The sequence below is a fragment of the Ichthyophthirius multifiliis genome, assembly GCF_000220395.1.
Source record: "Ichthyophthirius multifiliis unplaced genomic scaffold scaff_1120509251408, whole genome shotgun sequence".
Classification (NCBI taxonomy): domain Eukaryota; phylum Ciliophora; class Oligohymenophorea; order Hymenostomatida; genus Ichthyophthirius; species Ichthyophthirius multifiliis.
Window position 1 is genome coordinate 24,673 of NW_004085902.1, and position 23,582 is coordinate 48,254.

A 23,582-nucleotide genomic window follows, 5' to 3' on the forward strand; every position below is an offset into this window, starting at 1 on the left:
TGAAACAAATATTTAATATAAATGAAATTTAAAAGTAAAATAAAATTATATATTATTTTTGATAAATTTAATATTTAAAACAATATAGTTTTTATTGTGAAAAAATGTAATGTAAAAAAAAAAAATAAGGCTTCATTATTATTAATAAAAAAAAAATTTTAATATCAAAATAATTAAAGTGATGAAAAAGAAAGAAAAATGAAAGAATATTTTAAATACCTTGAATAAAAAGAGAATGAAATATAATAATAAAAAATAAAACACATTCCAAAAGATTTAGGATAAATTCCTTTTTTATAGCTTTAAGTAATATTTATTACTTGAATATATTGTTTTTTTTATTTTTTTATCTTTTATTTTCTTTAAAAAAAAAATATGTAATATTTCTTTTAAAGAAAAATACATTCAAAATATAAAAATACTATAAGCAAATAATATAAATTTTTTATTTAGCATATTTTTTTTTTTCTGTAATTTTTTTAAATAATAAAAAATCATAATTTATTTTTTTATGCTTTTTTTTTGATTTATTAAATTGTATATTTCATACCAAAAATAAAAAAAATTACAGATAAAATATTTATTTATATACAATAAAAATAGGAATTATATAAAAAACGGACAAAAATGACAATTATAAATGACCAATTATTATTTGATTTATGGAAAAATATTAAATAGAATCCTCCTAAAGTACCTGAATACATAAATATATTAATATCTTATCACCCTGAAGACATATAACTGACCTTAATTATTTAATGTCGAATTGCTTAGAGAGAAAATGAAGAGATTTAATAAAAAAGATAATAAGAATAAAATGAAAAACAACTGAAATAAAAAGAAAAATAAGAAAAATAATACTAATAACTACTTTAAAATTAAAAATAGAAAATATAAGAATTATATAGTAAACATAATTAAGAAGATAATTAAAAAATACAATAAAATAACTAAAATTTCGGAAAGAAATTTTGCCAATTATTAATTGTTTTGCATAAAAAAAAATACCCGGAAATAAAGAAGTTTAAAAATATAGAAAACCTATATATGTTTTGGGATTCAGATGTTAGAAATAAATACGAAAAAGAGCTTAACATTAACCAATATGATGCAAAAAAATACTTAAGAGAATATTTCGAAGAAATTGGTATTGAATTTTTTCATTTACATAGAAAAAAAAGGGGCTTTGATTGTTTTAAATATGATAATTTGCTCGAATTTTATGTCAGTTTAAAATAGGAAGAAAAGGAAAAACATGATTTAGTATTTTTTTGTGAGGAGGATTTTGAAGAAATGATTAATATATATATGGAGAAAGTATCGGAAATTCAAAAAGAAGAAGAGGAGAGAGTCAATAGGTAAAAATAAGAAGAAATAAAAGAAAAAGAAAGGCTTTTGAAAAAAGTGTTGAAAGGAAAAGATATAAAAGGACATACCTTAGAAGGACTTTCAGTTGCGAAAGATAGACTTAATATTGGGAAATAATTATTGGTTTATAGAAGAGAATATCCCAAAGATAAGGTTTTAAGAAAAATGATTTTAGATGAATTTTAGTTGAATAAAGTATGTAAGCATCCACTAGAATATGATATTAAAGATGAATGGGAGGAAAATAAAATTAAATAAAGGTAGGTTTTAGATGTTTGGGGTAGTAAAAAAAATGAAGGATTTTTAGAGTTGGAAGATTTGGAAAGACCTTTAGATAAAAAAAGTGAATTTATAGGGAAATTATTTGAAGAAGAAATAGAAAATTACTATTATTTATATTAAAGGGAAGAAGATGAAAAGGATTTTAAGGAAAACTTAAAAATTTAATAAGGAAAAAAAATAAGAAAAAAAATGGAGGAAAAGCTTTAGAATATATAAGAATGAGAAAAAAAGATTTTATAAAGGAGATGATGATAATAATTATATTTATTCTGTTAATTTTTTTATTTAGAAAATTTATTTAGAACTTTTAGAAGATTAAAAATATGAATTTTTTATGAAAGCTTTTTTTAAAGATTTTTCAGGAAAATAAAAAGTATTTTAAAAATATATATTTTATATATATATATATATATATATATATATATATATATATATATATATATATATATATATATATATTTTATATATTTATTTATAGGCAATATCCTCCCAAATTTAAAGCCTTTTTTTCAAGATTGTCAGAGAATTTGCTTCTGAAAATATGTAAAAAGATAAAAGTATAAAATTGCCTTTTTGGGCTCCTTCTGGTAAAAAAGGAATTACTTTTAATTTTACAATATGTGATTTTTAGAAAAAATAACAACATAAATATCTATCAGAAGAAAGAAACAATAATAATTGTTTATGGGAAAGAAATTTATAGAATAAAAAATTAAAATTTCTTATGAAATTCGATGATGCAAAAGAATGCACTTTTTAACCAATGGTAGGTTGTAGAGCACCTTAATATATAAAAAAATATTTAAAAGAAGAAACTACAATAGAATATGCATAAGAAGTTTTAGCTATTCTCTTTTCAAAAAAACCTAATTTTGAGAATTGGGTGTAAAAAATGGGTCCCTAGTTTATAATTAAATTCCCTAAAATTTATAGGTTTGGAATATATAAAAAGTGCTTGAGATTATTAAAAAATCATTAGTATAAATTAGCTTATAAGACATGTGGGGAAAATTTTAATATAGAAGAAATTTGCAATTAATTCGAAAAATAAAATAAAAATTAATTATTAAGGTAATTATATTTTTTGGAAAAAATACATCCCTAAAAATATAAGTAAAATGAAAATTTTTTCACTCCTTCTAATACTAAATTCCTTGAAGATGTCTACTATAATATTATTTAAGTTATTCTTTATTAATAGAAAGTACTAGTTGATGAAAATTAGAATTTTAGGAACCTTTCATTGAATTTAGATAACAAAAATACACTTAAAAATGAAATTTGTCCCCTAAAAGTAGACTGTCCTGATCTTATTAAAACTAGATGGCCGCATGGAGATTTAAATAATTCAATCCCTTTGGGTAAGAATTGCAAATATGCGCATTCAGTAAACGAATTGAAATTCGTATAGGAAAAAAAGGCTTAATTTAATGCCATAAGCAAACATATAGAAAAATTAGAAAATCAAATATGCAATTAAAATGATGAAAATAAAAAGACTTGGAACCCTAGTAATAATTTATTGGAAAAATGCACAGGATGTGGGGGTAAAGGAGGATGTTATTTATGTTAATTTAAACATTAAAATGAGGAAAAGATAGAAAATTCAAACAAAAAAAGTGCAAAAAATAAATGTTTTTATTAAAATAAGAAAAGTTTTTAAGAAAAATAAGAAAAGAAGAGAGATATTGAGAATTTTTTGATTAAAAAAAAAGGAATTTATTAAAAAGTTGAAATTCTAGTCAAAAAAGAGAGAATTTTAGAAGCTTTTAATATTATAGGAGACTTAGTTTGTGAAATTAAGGATAAAATTGATGAAAATAAATAGAATTCGGAAGAAGATTTATTTATTAATTATTAAATTGAATAACTTTATTTTAAAATTATGAAATTATTAAATGATAAAAAAAAATAAGTGTTAAATATTTAAAAATCTATTGATAAAGTAGAAAATAATAATAATATTTAAAATAAGAAAAAAGTTTAAGAGTTTCTTTCAAATGATAAAAAAGTTAATCTTCTATAAAATTCTATTAATTCAATATAAAAAAATATCAATAATACACCAATTGTATGGAATCCTACAAGTGCATAAGATGCTATTTTAACTATAGAAAAAATGTCTGAAAAAGATAAAAGAAAAAACTTAAAAGATAAAGGTTTATAAACTTAATTGTATAATCTTAGTTATGAAGAAATTTTAAAAAATCCATTACTAAATATATATAATTGACTATTAATTATATATATATATATATATATATATATATATATATATATATCATATTTCTAAAGATATTTTTAAATATTATAATATATAATTAAATATGGTTTCGTATTTTTCATTATATAGTGATTTTGTTTTTGGTATTTATTTCTGCCTTTAAAATATATTATTATTTCGTTTGTATTTTTTACATATGTATATTGTTAATAATAGTTTTTATTAGTAAATGAAGTTATTATAAATATATATTTTCATATTTTTTTAATATAAACATTATAATATTTTCTTTCATAATCTATATAATAGCTTTATATAATTTTTATATAAATGAATTTTTTTTTATATTTTCTTTTTTTCATTCTATATTGAATTATTTAATTTTAAATTATCATTATTAAAGTTTCTATTATTAATTTTTTATTATTATTTTGTATATATTTTCGTCATTTCAATATTATTATTTTTATATTTCATGATTGTGTATTTATTATCGTTAAAAATAAAAAAATAGATGTTTAAATTATTAAACTACTCTCTATTTGTTATTAAACTATTAGTTATGGAGAATTTTTACTTTATTTACGAAAAAAATAAATATTTTTTTAGTATTTTTTTTGACAAAAAATAATTCTTTTTTTATCATTATTTTAATTAATATATTATTTTGTTTAAACAAAAAAATTATAAATAAAAACCCATAAATAAATATAATTATTTATAGATATATAATAAAATAATTTACTTAGTAAAGAATAAGGGAGAACTATAATAAAAAAAATAATTAGAATATATTTTATTTTATTAAATATAAAAAAAAAAAATTAAATTACGCAGTTTTATATATACAAAATGTTTATACTTAACAAAACAATAGTATTTATATAAAAAAATACTGCATAAAATAAAATACAATTAGAGCTAAAAGCACGAAAACAAGAAATAAAAAAATGATCGTTTTCGTCGTCAGTTATCTAAACAAAACAAAACCATATATATATTTTTTATATACATAACATTTTTTATATATATATATATATATATATTATTATATATAATAATATTACTATATAATACTTTTATATATATAATACTTTTATATATTTATATATATATTTAATAATATTTTGTTCATTTTTTATTTAAATTATTTTTCGCGACCATAAATCTATTATTCCAATCTTAACAAACATATTAATCTACACATGGATTTCCATATAAACAACTACATCCTTCTGTTCTTTATTTTTCATTTTTATTTCCTAATGCACTAAAATCAGCTTTATACACTTTTCTTTTAGCTTCTGCCTCATCATTTTTCAAAACAACACACCAATAAATATTTCCTGTCTGCAAATTTTCAAATACTTTACCTTTACCAGACCCTTGACTAAAAAATTAAATAGATTCATCAGGTTTTCCATCTTTTTCAGCTGTTAAATAGAATTAATAGCCTTTTTCATATGCATATTCTAATGCAAGCTCATCATCTACTAATGCATAGTTAACTTTTCCGTCTTTTATTAAAAATTCAACTTTAGATGTGGGACCACCAGTGTTTGTTTTGATGTTTATTTTTCCGTTTTTTCGTTTTTCGAATTCTTCTTTTTATTTTTTTTCTTCTTCTTCTTTAGCTTTTAGGAATTCTTTTTCTTGATTTTCTTATTCTTCTTTTTATTTTTTTTTAAGTTTTTCTTCTTCTTCTTGTTTTTATATTATTTAATCTTCTATTTGCTTTTTTTCTAATTCTTGCCTTTTTTATTCTTCTTCTTTTTTTATACGTTCTTCTTCTAGCTCTTTTTATTTTATTTCAAATTCTTCTTTTTATTTTCTTTCTTCTTCTTCCTTTTTCTTCTTTTCATCTTATATTTAATTATTTTAAATTATTCCCGATTTTTGGACTTGTTAAGCACCAGGTTTTTAATTTATTCCTTGTTTCTATATATTATACACTGCTTTTTATGCTACTTAAGGACCTTTCTATACTGGAACAGGTTAATTTGACTTTTAAACGACTGTTTATGCTGCTGGTTTTTATGCAGGTGTTTATACTGCTGGTTTTTATGCAGGTGGTTATACTGCGGGCTTTTATGCAGGCGGTTATACTGCGGGCTTTTATGCAGGTGGTTATATTGCGGGCTTTTATGCAGGTGGTTATACTGCGGGCTTTTATGCAGGTGGTTATAATGAGGGTTTTTAGGTGGTTTTTTATGGAGGTTGTGTTTTTGGAGGCATTTTAATTTTAGTTTTTTGTATATATATTTTGATAAAAAAATCAAATAAAAAAATGAATGATTTATATATTTTTTGGTTAAAAAATAAATAAAGATTTTAATTAAATAAATATATATTTGAAATTAACTAATGTATATATATTTTCAAAAAAAAAAAATTCTGAAAAGTATTCATTCAATTTCCCAAAATTAAAATAATTATAATTTCATGAATATTTATTATATAAATATAATTTAAGAAATGCATTTTTTTATGTTAATTTTGAATGTCTCATTGATTAAGATTCCCGAAAAAATATAAATTAACTTTATAATATCTAAATTATTAATTCTATTTTTTTTATATTTATATTCTCAAAATTCCTATATTGGGATAAAAGAAAAACTAATATTATTTAATAATTTATATATTGGATTTGAAATTATATTATAGATTTATAAGGAAATTGATAAAATAAATCAGTTAATAATTTGTAAATATATCACAAACTAAATTAAAAATATTAAAAATAGAATTTATTACAATCTTCAAACTAGAAAAAAAAATGTTTATTAAATTTTAATTTATTCTCTAAAAGTATATAAATTAGAAATTTAAAAAAAGTAACATATTAATGAATTTTCATTAAATATTTATAAGGTTTTCTAAAAAAAAAAAAGCTATAAAATAATATATGAGCTTTATTTCTAAAATTTCATTACTATTTAATTTCATGAAAATTTTAAACATATTAATTAATTTTGTATACTTCTAAATTAAAAAAAATTATGTTTTAATAAATAAAGATAAACTAAAAAAAAAAAAAAATATATTAATATATAAATCTATTAAAATATTTTATATATATATATATATATATATATATATATATATATATATATATGAATATATCTTAAATTATTAATTTATTATTATATAATTAATTAAATAAAATTAAAAAATGTAAATTATCCTTATTTATTTTATTAATTATTTTTAATAATAACTTAAAATTTAAAAAAAGTATATATATAATATATTACTTAAAATATATTTATTTTATATAAAATATTGCATTTTTTTTCAATAATATTAAGTATATTTTAAAAAATATTCATCAAATCTATATAAAAACTATTTATATATTTCTCTTAATTATAATATTATTAATATAATATATTTTGCATTCCTTTAAATCAATAAAAATCATATTTTTTTAAATTTATATTAATAAATTTATTTTTATATGTATAAAAAAAATATAAAAATATATGAGAATACTAAAATAGAATAATTTTTAAATCAATAAAATTTGTTAATTATAATAATTTTTATATTAACGGACTTATTAAATAGTTTATTTTGAATTTTTATATTTAACATATTTATATAATCTTTTAATTATTATAATTATATTTTTACCTTTTGAAATCAATAACAATCTTTTTATATAATTTTTTCGATTTTATTATATTAAAATTTTAAATATATATAAATATTTTTTTATAAACATACTATTATACTAAATCCTTCTTATTTATATATTTTTTTAAAAAAAAAGCAAATTCTAACATTTTATAATTTTTTATTTTCAAAAAATAATAATATGAGGTTAAATTAAAAAATTTTCTTCAATATTTTTTTACTTTATTAAATTTTTTAATTATATAAAATCGTTTTTTTTTTTTCAGAATTTTTTTTAAAAGCTTAAAATATATTGTATATTGTCATAATTTTAATAATTTTAAGAAATATACTAAAATACTATAATAGAAATTAATAAAAAGTTGGATGATAAGAAATTATTTTTAAGTCTATAATACTATTTATTAATTTTAGATTTAAATAAGTTGTATGTATATGAATATTATTTTTTAAATACTTATATTTAATGAATAAATTTTTAATATATAATTAACAAAAAAAACATTTTATTTTATTTTTTTTGATATTTTTTTATAAATAAACTTAATAATTTAAATTTATTGAAAAAATAAAAATATATCTATTTATAAAATTTATTATTTTTTAAAAAAAGATAAAAACTAAAACACAATTTAAATATTTAAGTAATTTATGCATACTAAAAAAATAATATAATCAAATTTATATATACATATAATATATTTATATATAAATAAAATAAAAAACAATGCTACCTTTAAATTTATAAGATTAAAATTAAACATAAGAAGAATAAATATATGAATAATTATAAAATAATATTAAAAAAAAATCAAAAACTACGATTTTTAGGTTGCAAGGAATAAAGATTAAAAAATAGACGTAAACACAAATAATATAATAATAATTAAATAAATAAATAAAAAAGCATATAAATATATATATTTATCTAAATTAAAGGATTGTATATGTGTAATATAATTAAGACCCGAGAAACGTTAAAAAACAGAAATCGAAATAATATAAAATGCCATAAAAGACTTTCCTTTTTTCCAAAAACTACAAAAAAAAACTATATAAATTAAATAAAACAAATATATAAAATAATAACACACACTAAGAAAAAAAAGGTGAATTTTTATTTTATTAAGGCGATATAGCCGATAATTTTTACATTTTACTCCGCGGGAAAGTATCTGTTTTAACTTAAAAAGATAAAAACACTATTGAAATGTAAAGAAAAGAACTAGGAAAATAAAATTGTTAATATATACAAGAATATATATAATAACTATAATAATAATATATATAAAAATAAGAATATTTAAAATAAGCAAAAAGCCCATAAAGTAAAAACAAAAAGAATTAATGTTAAAAATAAATTCAGAAAAGTAAATAATTATAAAAATAAAAAAGCAAAACAGAGAATAATGAAAATGAAACATCAAAAAAAAATTATGAAAATAATAATTAATAATATATTAATAAATAATAATAACATAAAAATAATAATAAATAATATAATAATATAATAATAATAATGATAATAATGATAATAATAATAATAATAATAATAATAAAAATATATAATAATTACATATTAATAATTTTTAAGAATATATTAATATATCTTATTAATATGATTATTTAGATTAAGAAGAAATTTATTAAAACGAATTAATTGATAAATTTAAAAGATCTCCAGGAAAATAATAAAGCTATATTTTTTAAGATTCTCAATAAAAAAAATATCATTAAATAATCGCTAATTAACTTCCTCAAAGTATAAATATTTATGAAATATATAACCCTATAAGACTTTTTGACAAAGGAGTATATTTATTTAGCACTGTAAATACTATTAAGGAAGGCGGTACTTTTGGTGAAGGTGGACTTTTATTAAAAGAAAAGAGAACTGCTAGTATTCTGTGTGTAGAAGATAGTGATTTTGCAATTATTTCAAGGGAAAATTTTGATTTGATTTTAAATGTAATTTAAAATAAGAAAATAGAAAAATAAATAAATTCTTTTGTAAATATAATGGATAAAAATATTCCTTTTTAAACAATAAGTAAATTTTGTTTTAGCTTTTAATAGAAAATAAAATTAAAATATTAATAATCAGTATTTAATTAATATGATGATGTGCATTGTATTTATTTTATAAAAAATGGAGAACTTGATATTTTATAGATAAATAAAGATAATAATTAAACATAAGAAGATTTAGAAAATTATGATCTAATGAAATAAAATAATAAACAAACATTATAAAAAGTAAAATGTATAAATAAATAAATAAAATATTAATATTATTTATATTATAAATATAAATATATTTATATATTTATATATATATATACATATATACATATATTTTTTTTATATATAACTATAGATTTCTACTATCTCAAAAGGCTAATTTTTCGGCGAAGAAGATATTTTAAATGGTTTATATTAACGATCTTACTCTGCTGTAGTTAAAAGTTTTTCTGCAACAATATTAATAATGCCATCTTCTTAATTTAAATATTATTTATATTCAAGTTCCTCTATTGGAGATTTTTTTTAAAAAGTTCTTCAATAAAAACATGTATGGCGTACAAAACATAAATAAAAAGTAGATTTAACTAAAAATTTTTAAACTTTACAAATAGAAGAAGTTAATATCAAAAATATTGAAGAAGATGATAACAAATCTGCTGTCGAAAATGTTGATAAACTAATCAGATAATATAATTAAAAAGAAATAAATGTAAACCCAAAAAAGATTTCCTCTTGTATTCCTGAAAACTAAATAAATATCTCCAGTGCACATATAAATAAAAACTATTAATATAAACCAGCATCATCTAATTTAAAAATATAAATATCTTAAAGCAATATTAAAAATAATAAATAAAGTTTACCTTCTTTAAATGAAATATTATAACATGCGATTACCTTTTAAGATGAATATAAGATTAAAGTCAAAAATAGACTTGAGAAATTCTAAAAAGACTAAATGCTTAAAAAAAAAAACTAAAGGCCATTTAGTTCTAGTAATTTTTCTAAAAATAATTAATTTGAAATCAAAAATAATTCCTAATTATTAAATAATATACAATAATTTCTAAATTCTATATTAAATAAAAATAATAAAAACTTGATTTAAATAAACAATAGTATTATTAATAATAGATAAGATTAATAAAATAATATATAAGATAAATAATAGTAAGAAATAAACAATTAATCAGATTAATTATAAGAAAATTAAACGTAAAATTAATTAAAATATATGAATTAATAATAATATTTAAGCTAATAATAATAAATAAATAATTAATAATAAATAAATAGCTAATAATAATAAAAAATAGAATAATAAATAAATAAATAAAAATAAAATATTACAAATTAAAAATAATCAAAATATTAATAATACATAAATTAATAAAAATATTATAATTTGTAATAATAATTATATAAAAATTAATATTATTTAAAAAAAAGGCCATTAACGGCTGAAAGAAAAAACTTTTTTAATAAAATAAAAACCTAAAAATAACTCTAAATATCAAACATAAATGTCCGTAGTATTTTCCAAGAACAACTTGTATTGGAACATAATTTAAAATAATATCATAATAATAATACTTCTTATAATAATTTATAATAAACAAACTCTTTTCAATATACTTCTTTTTAAAAAACTAATAATAATTATCTTTAAAATTCGAAAAATTAATTTTAAAATAGTTATATTTAAAGTAATATTGATAAAAACAAAGCTTTGATTAATTGTATATATATGTCAGCTGAAAGTGCATAAGAATTAAATAAAATTATTTAATGGAAATATTTAAAAAATAAATGATTAATAATAGTAATAATTATAAACTTGATTTTAATTTTATTTAAGAATAAATGGTATAGAAAACAAATAATAACAAATAATAAAAATAATATTAATAATAATAATAATAATAATAATAATAATAATAATAATAATAATAGTATATTTCTTCAAAAGAATTAAATGATTAATAACTTAGTCAAGATTATTTTACAAATAATTAAATTTAAAATAAAATCAATTCTAAATAAAATATAAAAGTGAAAATAAATGATAATAATTCATAATAGAGGTAATATTCAAGTACTTTTAAGAATTATTCTTCCAGTAAAAAAGATTTTAATTTAATTAATGAAAGTTAAGATATAGATAAAAAAATAAAATTAATATATAAAATTAAAAGGCCAAAAAAATAATAGTGAAAAATCCTTTTTATATATATATTTATTTTGTGTATATTTTTATATATATATTTAGAAATAATTTTCTATTAAAAATAAAAAAAAAATCTTTTTTATTTTAATTTAATTATTTTAATTTAAAATAAAAAATTATGTTAAAAGATATATAAAAATATTAATTCAATTTTTATTTAAAAAACAAATGTATTTATAAATAAAATAAAAAAGTTAAGCATTTATTTTTATAATTTAAATAAAAAAAGTTAAGTTGATTTTTCTATAAAAAAAATAAATAAATTAAATATAAATCAAAAACATATTAACAAAAATAAAATAAAAAAATATAATAATGAAATATTAAAAAGACTATAATTTACAAAATAATTAAATCTTATTTTTTTTTTACAATAAAAAACTTATTCATTAAAAAATCATTTACATTATTAAAAATAAATTTACAATTTTTTAGCTAATTAATTTTATTAAAAACATAATTAAAAATCTTTATTTAAAAATAATATCAAATTAAAGGTGGAGGAGAGATTAAGGTGGGGATTAAAAAAATATTTAAAAATAAATCTTTTAAAAATATATAAATTCTAAAACTAAAAATATCAATAAATTTAACAAATAAAAAAAAAAAATATAAATAAAAATAAAAAATGAATAAATACTTAATAACTATTTTTTTAATATTATTAACAATAATATTCATAAACTAACTCATATAAAATCCAATCTAAACCAGAAAACTTATTTAATCCCGTAAAAAAGGAGATATTATAAGTAATGCTAAATAAGGTGAATACACTTATTTTGCTTTTGAAAGAGAATGGCCTGGTACAGTTTGTAAAATAAGATAATGTAAACCCTAATATATGGGCTAGTTTGATAGTTAAAATTTTAATATACATGGATTATGGCCTAATGGTTCTTAAACTGATAATTGCTTTTATCCTTAAAAATGCGGTTCTGAATCTTTAGATTTAAAAAAAGTAAATTCATCTTCAAGAGCTTAAATAAATAAATATTGGAATGGTCTTTATAATGATAATAATACTTTCCTTTCTCATGAATGGTCTAAGCATGGAACATGTTTTGATGGAGATATGAATACTTTCTTTAGTTCAGCTGTTAAATTAAATGATAGATATAATCCTATTAAAGCTTTGGCTTAGGCTAACATTGTACCTAATAATAAATAAGGATATAGTCTTGAATCTATTTTAAATGCACTTTAATAAGATTTTGGAGCTGAAGTAGAAGTTATTTGTAGAAAAGTAAAAGAATAATAATTACTTTTTGCTATTGATATGTATCTTAATAAAAATTTAAAAGGAGCTATTAAAAATCCTTGTAGAAAAAAAAGAAATAATTGTAATTATTAAGAGATTGTATATATTCCAACTTGTTGATTTTTAGGTATATTAATTTTATTTGTTTAAAAATTAATTAAATTTGTTCAAAAAATATTATAAACATGAAAAATAAAATATGTAGTTGTAGTATATAAATATAGAAATAATATAGATAAATAAAAATATATATAAATATATATATATATATATATATATATTTAAAATCCTAAATAAAATAATTAATAACAATAATAGATTATTTTTATATTAAATAAAAACCAAATATATAATTAATAATCTATATATATACTCTTAAATAATTAATTATAATAAAAAAATATATCATAATCAATATAAATTAAATTACTCAAACGAAATAAAATTGATATGATGAACATTTATAAAATATTGATTATTAACATATATAAAATAAGTAATAAATATACTTTTTAGAAAATAATTTATAAAAAATTAAATATATATTTAATATAAAAAAAATTAAAAAGAATAATAAGTATAAAAATTTAAAAATAATTAAAAAAAAAAATTATCTATTTATAAATTTAATTAGTTTAATATGAATATTTTTTTATTTAAAATATTTATATTTATTAATAACTTTTAAATGAATTACTAAAAAATAAAAAAATAAATTAATAATACTAAATATATAAATTTTTTATTTTTTAATTAAAATAATTTTGATTTTTTTTTTTTATAATAATGTAGTTTATATATTAAATTTTAAATTTAATATTTTTTAAATATGTATAAAATGCTTTAAAAACTATAGAATCTGCATTACAATTTGATTTATTATCCAGTTAATTTTTTTTTTTTAAATATATGTAATTTTTTATCGTCATTAAACTATAAGTATAATATTATTGAGGTGAAATAATTAAAAAAATCTTTAAAAATTATAAAAAAATCAATTAATATAAATCTTAATTAAAGTTTTTAAAATTAATAATGGAGTAAAACACTATTGTATGAAAATTAAAATTGATTTAACATTTTTTCTTATAAGAATTTAAAATTTTGTTAAAGTTGTTTTTATTATATTTTAGGAATTTTATTGAAAGAGAAAAAGTAAAATTACTTAACTAAAATTTAACAATTAGGTATGAAATTTAAAAATAATAAAAGTATAAAAAATAAAAAAATTTAATAAATTAAAAAAATATTGATATGAATAAATATACTTTTTAATTTTCAAAAAACTTTATAAGCACTTAAAATATAACCACTAAATCCACTCATATTAATAAAAGGATGTGTTCTGTTTTTTAGAACCTTAATGTAAAAAAAAAAATTTAATGATAATTTATATATATAAATAATATACTTAATATTATCTCATAAAAATATCAAAAACTCTAACATTTATATAATTTTTTAATTTAAGCATATATTCAGAAGGTTAAATCAAATTCTGAATAAAATAATAAAAAATAATATATAAAAATAAAAATTAATAATATATAAATAAAAATAAATATTAATAGATAAGTATATAAATATATAAATATATAAATATATAAATATATAAATATATATATATATATTTATATTTATATATAAATCTACTTCTAAATAATTTGAATAAGCAATAACTGTTGCATTAGGAATTAATAAATCATTCATTTTTGTAATAATTTCTAAAACATCGAAATCTCCAACAATCAAAAGACTATAAAATGAAAAATATATATTATATTCAAATATATATTTTTATAAACTGGGTAAACTTATCTTCTTTTTTTTCTACAACTTAATTAGCATCTCTAAATTATATAGACTAATCTCCTAATTCTTTAGGTATATTCATTTAAGAATAACATGTTATTTAATGAAAAGGAATTTTTTATTTAAAATAATGTATTTTTCCTTTTCCATTTAACCTTAATACTGATGCGCCTAAAATAGCACCTTTTGTATTATCAAATAAAGCTACATTAGCTCCTTAGAATAAATTAGCATAATGCATAAATATACTAAAACTATCACCTCTCATATAACTATAATAAATATATATTATTTTAATATTATTTATATATATATATATATATTTATATAATATATTTTATTTAATACTTGACTAATTTTGGATTTTCTTTAAATAGTGTTTCTATTACATTTAATGGTGTGGTTTTTAAAACTGTAAAATAAAAGCAATACCTTTATTCATATATTTGAATTATTATTTAAAAAATTTAGATATTTACTTTTCTTTTTTCTTTTTAAATATTTTTCTTTTGAAAATGCTGTTCTTTGATTAAATTTTTAGTTGTTTTCTTAAATTATTTTTATTAAATCTACTTTTGAAATGCTTTCGTCTTTTTTCATTTATTCAATTTCTTCAGGGCTTAATTTTTATACACTTTAATCTGCAAACATATTTCTATTATCTTTATCTATTTATTATTCATCTTCACTATTTTTATTATTTTTTAGTTTATTAAATATATATTTTTTAATTAATACAATGCCTCTTCATAATTATAAAATTCATTAAAATTTTTGTTATCATATTTAATTTTATCATCTGAAAATTCAAATACTTTATTATATTCATAACCTACAATCTACTTTATATTTATATTTTTTTTTCTCCACTTTAATTTTCTAGAAAAATAAATTATATTAATATATTTATTATTATTTATACCTATTTTCTTTTAAATTAACTATTTTTCGATTATCTCTATTATCAATTAATAAAACGAAATCTTTCTCATTTATAATATTATCCTAATTCTAATTTTAATATTATACTTAGTGGCAATCTTAAACTTTTTATTATGTTTCAATTTCTGTTTCCATAAAAAATAAAAAATATATTTAATATCTAAATATATTTATATGTAATTTAATATGGATAATTTTGTAATTAATTATATATATATATTTCAGTATACGAAATTATCAACTAAAATTAGTTAATTTATTAAAATATAAATAGATAAACGTAATTTAAGGAAATATTTTAAATTAAAAATAATTATTTTTATTTAATTTATAAAATATAATAATTGATATATTGACAAAATTAAAACTTAAACTATGGATTTAGAAGCGATATTAAAAACACAATTTATTAAAAATAAATTTAAATACTTTTAAGATAAATTAATTTAAAAATAATATTAATATGTTTAATAGAGAAAAAAACACAAACATAATTTAATTATATAATAAAAAATAAAAATATATGTATTAATATAATAGCATATTTTAACAAAAAAAATAAAACAAAAATAACAAAAATAGCAAAAATATAACCTATTTTTAAATTTGATTAAATATATGTATTAATAAATTCTTTAATTTTACTCATATATTAAAAATATGAAAGAAATACTTCCTAACAGAATAAAAATAAATAAAGATGATATAAATAATATATAAAAATATAATTAAAATAAAAATATGATTAATGATATTATAATTATATATATGTATTTATTAAAAGAAAATATTGTATATGTTTTTATGAAAATAATATTAATATTTTTATTATAAAATATATTTATCTTTAAAATTTAAAAACTTTTTAAATATAAAAAACAGTATAAATTATATTCATATAAAACAGAAACTTATATATATGTGAAATTTTTACATAATTATAAATAGTAATTAATAAAATAAATATATATAAATATATATACATAATAAATATAAACATAAAGAATATAAATCATTTTTAATATATAATAGGAGTTTACTTATTTTTTTTAATCCCAACTCCATAAGAAACCGAAGTAATATTATTTTTAAAAGAAGAGAACATTTCTGGATTAATACCGTTTAAATCTAATTCATTTTTAATTATATTTCCTCTTCTTTTATTAATTTTTTAATTTTTATTCATTTTCTTTTAAATTTTTAACTACATTTGTTAACTTTTAATTTTATCCATAATTTTATCGAAATTATTATGCGGAAAAAATTTATTAAAATTCTTCAACTAATCAAAATAATCCATACAATTATTAAACTAATCAAAATGTGAGCTTTAGGTTTTTAATAAACTTTACTTGTGAGAAAATTACTTAATAAATGACAATACCGAATTTTATACTTAATTTTGGGTATCCTATAAACTTTAATAGGAAGAAGCCATATCTAAAATACTTTAATAACTATAGTTTTATACCGATAAAGCTTAATTATATATTGCATTTTATTACAAAATATTATTTTATTAGTTTTCTATTTTTTAATCATCCTTAGTAGATTCTTTTTTAATATTTTCATTATTCTTTAAAGAATTGTTAATATTTTATTCTTATTTTTTAATTGAATTGAATTTTTGTTAAATTTAAGATTTCTTCTTTTATGAATTCTATCGTTTAAATTCCTCCATAGATTTATTTTCATTATTTAATGTAGAAAAACTATTCTCATGTTAAACTTTTACATAATTTAATAAATCTTAAGCAACTTATATAGCAGGATCTATTTAAGTATTTCCATTTTGAATTTAAGTTCTTTATTTTTCCTTTTTACGAACAAAACTCTATTATTATTATTATTTTTACTAATTTGAAGGTTATATTGAAATAATTTCCTATTAATTTTATTCCATTTAATATGTAATTTATCTGCTATTTTGTATTGGTTTAGGTTATATTTTATGGTTTAGATTACTAGCGTTAAATGTTTCTGGATATTATTATTATTATTAAGAATTATTTACGGAGTTTGAATCTTTATCTATTGATGGCATTTTACTTTGATTTGATATTTCCTCTTTTATATAAGATTATTATTGTATTTATTCTAGACTAAGAATTTTATTTTATGTTTAAGGATCTTATAATGAGTTATTGGAATTCAAAAATTCATTATTTTTAATTTTACTACTACTTTATTATTATGATATAGATTCACTTTCTGATCCAGTATAAAGTACCCTCATTATCTCCTTCATCACTCTCAAATAACGCCATTATGTTTGATTTCATAAATTATGCATTAAATTTAAGTTTCTTTATATTATCAGGATTGAATTTTATTAATTATCTAACATATAATATATTATTATTATTATTGTTTGTTTTTTATTTACTTAGGATTATATTCTTTCTTTTTTTAAATTATTAATATGAAATATTTTATCTTGTTTAGGGTTATGAAAAGTTATTTTTTAAAATAAGGAATTGCTTATCAAAAATTTAATGTAATTTAGGACAATTCTATGCCATATGTCCTGGTATTTTACATGAATAACATTTCATTTAGATCGTAGAATAATCATTCTAAAAAACAATTTATTCTTATATCATTTTAAACCTTTCGAAATCGGTTTAATTTTAATTCAAAATATAAATGAGTTAATCTCTATCTATTTTGTATAAAGTTGATAAATTTAAACTTCTTGCGGAAGCTTTTCTTGGCAAACCCGAAAAAAATGAAATTTCTCCAAAGAAATCACCTGAGCTTAATTATTTGATAACGCTATGGTTTTTCTCGAATAAATTGTAATGAAATATTTCTATATTCCCACTTTAAATGAAATATATAGATTAGTTATCGTATTCATTATCCTTAAAAATAACTTAATTAGGCTATATAAGTATCTCATTCATTATATAAATTACTTTTTTTATGGTTTATTAAGTAAAATTTTCATAAAAAACATTATATTTTTTTAATATATTTGAGTTTATTTCCTATGTTATTTCATCTCTTAATCTATTTGATAATTTATCCAATATACGGTCTTCTGATTCTTTATCACGATCTTTTTGTTCTTCTTATAAAAATATTAAATAATTTCTTACTCGACTTTTTAAATTCGCGTTTACATTTTTTCTATCTAGGTATCTTTTTTTAATTATAAATAATGTGTAGAAAATATTATAAATATATATAATTTGTTTTATTTTTTTATTTATTAAAAACCTTTGAATTATACTTATGTTTTAATTTAATTCTTTTGATTATTTTTCTATTTCTTATAATATCATACCTATATTATTAATAGAATAGGCAAAAAGACAACTTGTAAAAATCATATTAACTGATACAAAAAACACTTCGTAAGGATTTTAAGGCGTAATATCTCCATATCCGACTTATTTATTTTTAAATAATATAGTTTATATATATATTACTTGTTGTCATTGTAGTTATTGACCAATATAATGAATAAATATATCTTATTTACCAATTTTGTCCTACTAAACTATATTTAGATAGCCAAGAAATATCAAAATTATATTTTTCTTCATAAATGCCTAATCCATGCCATAAAATACACACTAAATATATATAATATTTTTTAATTAAAAATTATTTTATATAAAATAAAAAATTAATGTAAACCTAAATGTGCAACTACTATAATTAAAATTATTAAATCAATCAATTTAAGAATTAATTTTTAATACTCTTTGAGTGTAATGATACATTCTACATTTTATTTTTTTCTTAATATATCGAATCCTTTAAAAAAAATAATCAGATCAAATAAAAATAGACCTAATTCGTTTTCAGGATTATGAACTAAACACTTATTATTTTGCTAAAAAATAATTTTTTAAAAAAGTACTAAAGAACTCAAAAAATCCGTAAAAAAAAAAGACTATAAGTATTTAAAAGCAATTTTTTTTCTATAACAAATCAACTAATCATTCTAAAAAAAAGCAGTATTAAAATTAATTAAAATGTCTATTAAAAATATACAAATAATAACAATAAAAAGTCTCATTGAAACTATGTTTTCCTCAAAATCATAATTAAAAAATAACAAAATCGAATAAAAATATAAAAAACATGAGACTATAAAACAATAAAGCATATTCCAAAATAATAAAAATCTGTTTGTCGGCATAAAAACTTTAATATGCCCTAAAATATTTAATAGATTTATAATTTTTCGAATTTTTTACAAAAATAAAATTTGTTTTTAATTTTTTTATAAAAAATAACTCTTATCATTAATAATGGATAAATCGTTATGATTTAAATTAATTGGTTTTGTTTAAAAATATCTATTTTTTAATATTTTTATGAAATTTTCAACATGATTTTTTATATTTATTATTCTATTTTCTGAATTATTTAATAAATTTAAGATAATTTAATTCCCTTTTTCCCTATCATTTTATGTATTAATTTCTTTACATAATTAATTTTTTTATTTTTAGTAAAATTAGGTTATTTATTTTGATATTTCTTTCCTAATTAATTATTCAGAGCCTAAAGAAAAAACTTAAATTTGGTTTTTATAAATATCCTCTTCTTTTTTACAATCGATAAATGATATTTTTTATTATAATTTTTCTTGTAATTATACTTTTATTTAATTTTAGGATATTTGTAAGTCTTATATTATTTTTGTATTGACTAATTCTAATTCTTTACAAGAGACAAAATTATCACCTTATTTTTGAAAAAAAGGTTCGAATTTTACAATGCATTCTAATTTTAAAGGTTTTTCGGTTAACATTTGTTCCATTATATTTTATTGAGAAATTAAGAGATTTTTTTTAGTTTTGCTTGTTTTTTATATCAAAATAAAAAAAATAATAATTTTTATTTAATGCAAGTATTTATAAAAATAAAAAAAGAAATTCTATAGTAAAAATATTTTATTATATAATTAAATATATTATATATAAAAAATTAATGTATTATCAATTATTTTTTTAAAAAAAAAAATAAAAAAATAAAAAAACATTAAATAATAATAATTATAATATTTTTTAATTAAATAATTCTTTATTTTTATTATAATTTGTAACAACTATAAAATAAAGATTTCCTTTTATATATATTTCTTTATTTTGATTTAATAGTGGGATACATATTTTACTATATAATTAATTGAATATTTAGTATATTTAAATTTATTTATACATACAAATATACAAAATAAAAATTGTAATGCTTTTAAATAAATATATAAATAATATTATAGTATTTAAAGAAATTACGTGTTTTTTTTAAAAAAAAAAACATTTTGACTGATGATTATAAATTAAATTATTTTGACAGGATAAATAAAAAATAAATTTTATGAAATCAATATTTTAAATACAATAAGTAATCAAATCATATATTAATATACAAGTTGCATCTGTTTAATTTATATAAATTTAAGATTTTTTTACTTATTTTTTTTAAAATATAAATATATACATATATATGCATATTTATTTTTTTATTAATTTCTAGAAGTAAATTAAATTTATTTATTTTTATTATAGAATCTATATTTAATTTACACGTTCTAATATATAATTCAATTTCAATTAAATATATATATATATATATATATATTATTTATCTTTAATTTTTAAAAATTTGCATTAAAATAAATAAAATAATAATAAAATAAAATACATAATAAATAAAAAATAAAATACAAATATTTAATATATAAATAAAAAAATGAAAGTCTTAATAATTTTATTATTACTATCCATAGTATTAACCAAACCTTTATACGACCACAACAGATCATATGTATAAAGAATAACCCAATTAAATTTCCAAAAGCAAGTCTAAAAGCTCCGGGACACATCCAAATATGTATCAATAATACATTTTTACAAACACTCTGGTAAAAAAAACATTTTAAAAAAATAAAAATAAACTAAAAAATATAAAAAAAGATGGACATTCCCCTAAATTTGCTAAAGATCTCGATTAATTCTCCTCTGAATATAGAGGAGTATTTAAAATCGGAGCTGTAGATTGTGATGCTGATTCGAATATTTGTGAGAAAGAAAGAATAACTTAATTCCCTACTGTAAGAGTTTATCCCCCAACTCCTTTACCATCTGTAGACGTTGAAGTTCCTTCCCGTGAATTAAACACATAGGCCGTTTTGAAATTAAGTGCGAGATATCTACATGATAATTCAGTAGAAATAACTAGTGCAAACATCGATACATTCGTAAAAGAACATGAGGCTGTTCCAAAAGTATTATTGTTCACAGATAAAACAGGCAATCCTATTATTTATAAAGCACTTTCTGTTTCTTTTGAAGGCAAATTATTTTTGGGTATTGTAAGACATACAGAAGAATTAGTAGTTTAAAAATATAATATTAGAAAATTCCCATCTGTTATAGTTTTAATAAATACAGAAAAAAAACCAATTATATATAAAGGAGAAATGAAATATTAACCCATCTTTGAATTCTTAAACGTCTATTCGTAAACTTTTGTACCAGGAGGTAATCAAGAAAGTTCAGCGACTAAACCTTGGTTAAGTGAAGTTGTTCCTGAAATTCATATTAAATCTAATAGAGATATCTGTCTGGGATAAGAAGGTATACTTTGTGTTGTTTTATTAAGCTCAGGTAGACCTTAGTAGAAATAAATTGATGTACTTAAGAATTTACATTAGTTATATGATAGAAAAATCGAAAGGGGTATCTAATATAAGTTCATGTGGCTTGATTGTTCTATAGAATAAAAATGGGCAGTGTTATTTGGATTTGAAAATAAACCTAAAGTTGTTATCATTAATCCAGGAAAAAGAAAAAGATTTATTGATCATGAAGGAGATCTTACTGTTAATGAATTATGTAATTAATTTTTTTATTTTAATTTTTAATTTATTTTTATTATTAGAAAAAACATTCGATAAAATAAATGGAGGTGATGCTAGATTTAAAAGATTAGCGGATAGTTAAATTCCTGATTTTAGTATAAGAAAAGATTTATGATGATGAATAAAAATAAATATATATATTTATATTTATGTTTAAACTTTTTTTATATTTTTTTTTTTTTTTTTGTATTTTAAATTTAAAAAAAGATTATTTATTTTTATTGTAATTTGTTTTGTTAATATACACTATATAATAGTTTCTTTTAAAAAATTAATTATATATAAAAATATATCTTTTTTAATAACTTAAATATTTATATAAACAAAATATTATAAAGTAATAAACTATATTTAAAATAAATGAATTAAGATTAAGAATATATATTTATATTTAACAAAAAAATTATTAAAATTGTATACTATATATATATAGACTATATTAAATATTAAAATTTTAAATATAAATTTATTAAATTTTATAAATTTATAATTAAAAGAAAATATAAATCAATATATTGTATATATTAATTTATATTTATATATTTTATAATTTTCATTTTCATTTTCATTAATATATATATATTAATTATTTTTTTTACTAAAAGTGAAAGCATTTTATTTTATTTTAATTAAATTTATTTTTATTTTTATCATATTTAAGTTTTAATATATTTTTTTAATTATAATATTTTATTAATTTTGCTTTTTTATGTTTTGTTTAGTTTATATCTTTTATCTTCATATCTTATAATATATGTTAAGAGATTTTATAAATAATCTCATAAAATATGTTTATTTTAAATTTGGACGAAATTATATTTTATAAAAATTAATTTTAATAAAAAATAAATACATTTTTTTTAAATAATTATATAAAAATTAATATAATTTTTTTTAAAAAAAATAAATAAAT

At 16.4% G+C, this 23,582-nt stretch overlaps 5 protein-coding genes across 5 annotated transcripts, besides 48 other annotated features; 2 read left to right on the forward strand and 3 right to left on the reverse strand. All coding sequences in view use genetic code 6, as the record gives it.

Moving 5' to 3' along the window:
- Positions 1-27: part of a microsatellite that runs on past the window's edge.
- Positions 28-2,037: 2,010 nt separating this feature from the next.
- Positions 2,038-2,121: a microsatellite.
- Positions 2,122-3,894: 1,773 nt separating this feature from the next.
- Positions 3,895-3,940: a microsatellite.
- Positions 3,941-4,900: 960 nt separating this feature from the next.
- Positions 4,901-4,993: a microsatellite.
- Positions 4,907-4,981: a microsatellite.
- On the reverse strand, positions 4,928-6,112 carry IMG5_198100 (hypothetical protein; the record flags this gene model as incomplete). The annotated part of the gene is made up of 1 exon (XM_004024137.1): positions 4,928-6,112. The coding sequence occupies one exon, from the start codon at positions 6,110-6,112 to the stop codon at positions 5,009-5,011; it is 1,104 nt and encodes a 367-aa protein (XP_004024186.1). The 3' UTR covers positions 4,928-5,008.
- Positions 5,468-5,559: a microsatellite.
- Positions 5,612-5,667: a microsatellite.
- Positions 5,639-5,728: a microsatellite.
- Positions 5,896-5,952: a microsatellite.
- Positions 5,910-6,063: a microsatellite.
- Positions 6,113-6,918: 806 nt separating the features above from the next.
- Positions 6,919-7,036: a microsatellite.
- Positions 6,951-6,995: a microsatellite.
- A 1,148-nt stretch (positions 7,037-8,184) lies between the features above and the next one.
- Positions 8,185-8,238: a microsatellite.
- Positions 8,239-8,760: 522 nt separating this feature from the next.
- Positions 8,761-8,812: a microsatellite.
- Positions 8,773-8,818: a microsatellite.
- Positions 8,819-8,957: 139 nt separating this feature from the next.
- Positions 8,958-9,103: a microsatellite.
- A 709-nt stretch (positions 9,104-9,812) lies between these two features.
- Positions 9,813-9,872: a microsatellite.
- Positions 9,873-10,667: 795 nt separating this feature from the next.
- Positions 10,668-10,709: a microsatellite.
- Positions 10,710-10,760: 51 nt separating this feature from the next.
- Positions 10,761-10,833: a microsatellite.
- Positions 10,779-10,876: a microsatellite.
- Positions 10,803-10,884: a microsatellite.
- Positions 10,807-10,878: a microsatellite.
- Positions 10,845-10,946: a microsatellite.
- Positions 10,947-10,952: 6 nt separating this feature from the next.
- Positions 10,953-10,986: a microsatellite.
- Positions 10,987-11,419: 433 nt separating this feature from the next.
- Positions 11,420-11,493: a microsatellite.
- A 354-nt stretch (positions 11,494-11,847) lies between these two features.
- Positions 11,848-11,875: a microsatellite.
- Positions 11,876-11,941: 66 nt separating this feature from the next.
- Positions 11,942-12,011: a microsatellite.
- Positions 11,942-12,035: a microsatellite.
- A 282-nt stretch (positions 12,036-12,317) lies between these two features.
- Positions 12,318-12,371: a microsatellite.
- A 56-nt stretch (positions 12,372-12,427) lies between these two features.
- Positions 12,428-13,213, forward strand: IMG5_198110 (ribonuclease t2 family protein, putative; the record flags this gene model as incomplete). Its single annotated transcript, XM_004024138.1, has 1 exon — positions 12,428-13,213. A coding segment is annotated over one exon (720 nt), but the record flags the coding sequence as incomplete, so codon positions are not given.
- A 34-nt stretch (positions 13,214-13,247) lies between these two features.
- Positions 13,248-13,315: a microsatellite.
- Positions 13,275-13,310: a microsatellite.
- A 912-nt stretch (positions 13,316-14,227) lies between the features above and the next one.
- Positions 14,228-14,279: a microsatellite.
- A 28-nt stretch (positions 14,280-14,307) lies between these two features.
- On the reverse strand, positions 14,308-15,918 carry IMG5_198120 (tRNA methyltransferase, putative; the record flags this gene model as incomplete). The annotated part of the gene is made up of 8 exons (XM_004024139.1): positions 14,308-14,388; positions 14,441-14,527; positions 14,683-14,785; positions 15,190-15,273; positions 15,321-15,331; positions 15,415-15,529; positions 15,580-15,680; positions 15,871-15,918. 8 exons carry the CDS (start codon positions 15,916-15,918, stop codon positions 14,308-14,310), a joined length of 630 nt encoding a protein of 209 aa, XP_004024188.1.
- Positions 14,535-14,647: a microsatellite.
- Positions 14,539-14,593: a microsatellite.
- Positions 14,543-14,604: a microsatellite.
- Positions 14,549-14,678: a microsatellite.
- Positions 15,146-15,188: a microsatellite.
- Positions 15,919-16,486: 568 nt separating the features above from the next.
- Positions 16,487-16,526: a microsatellite.
- Positions 16,500-16,532: a microsatellite.
- Positions 16,533-16,735: 203 nt separating this feature from the next.
- Positions 16,736-16,795: a microsatellite.
- A 1,192-nt stretch (positions 16,796-17,987) lies between these two features.
- IMG5_198130 (hypothetical protein) lies at positions 17,988-20,554 on the reverse strand (the record flags this gene model as incomplete). Its single annotated transcript, XM_004024140.1, has 4 exons — positions 17,988-18,927; positions 19,006-19,177; positions 19,218-19,364; positions 19,429-20,554. The coding sequence occupies 4 exons, from the start codon at positions 20,552-20,554 to the stop codon at positions 17,988-17,990; spliced, it is 2,385 nt and encodes a 794-aa protein (XP_004024189.1).
- An 863-nt stretch (positions 20,555-21,417) lies between these two features.
- Positions 21,418-21,472: a microsatellite.
- Positions 21,418-21,478: a microsatellite.
- Positions 21,421-21,468: a microsatellite.
- Positions 21,421-21,500: a microsatellite.
- IMG5_198140 (hypothetical protein) lies at positions 21,499-22,784 on the forward strand (the record flags this gene model as incomplete). Its single annotated transcript, XM_004024141.1, has 3 exons — positions 21,499-21,670; positions 21,723-22,643; positions 22,690-22,784. The coding sequence occupies 3 exons, from the start codon at positions 21,499-21,501 to the stop codon at positions 22,782-22,784; spliced, it is 1,188 nt and encodes a 395-aa protein (XP_004024190.1).
- A 321-nt stretch (positions 22,785-23,105) lies between these two features.
- Positions 23,106-23,165: a microsatellite.
- Positions 23,109-23,155: a microsatellite.
- A 118-nt stretch (positions 23,166-23,283) lies between the features above and the next one.
- Positions 23,284-23,328: a microsatellite.
- Positions 23,329-23,479: 151 nt separating this feature from the next.
- Positions 23,480-23,514: a microsatellite.
- Positions 23,515-23,582: the final 68 nt, after the last annotated feature.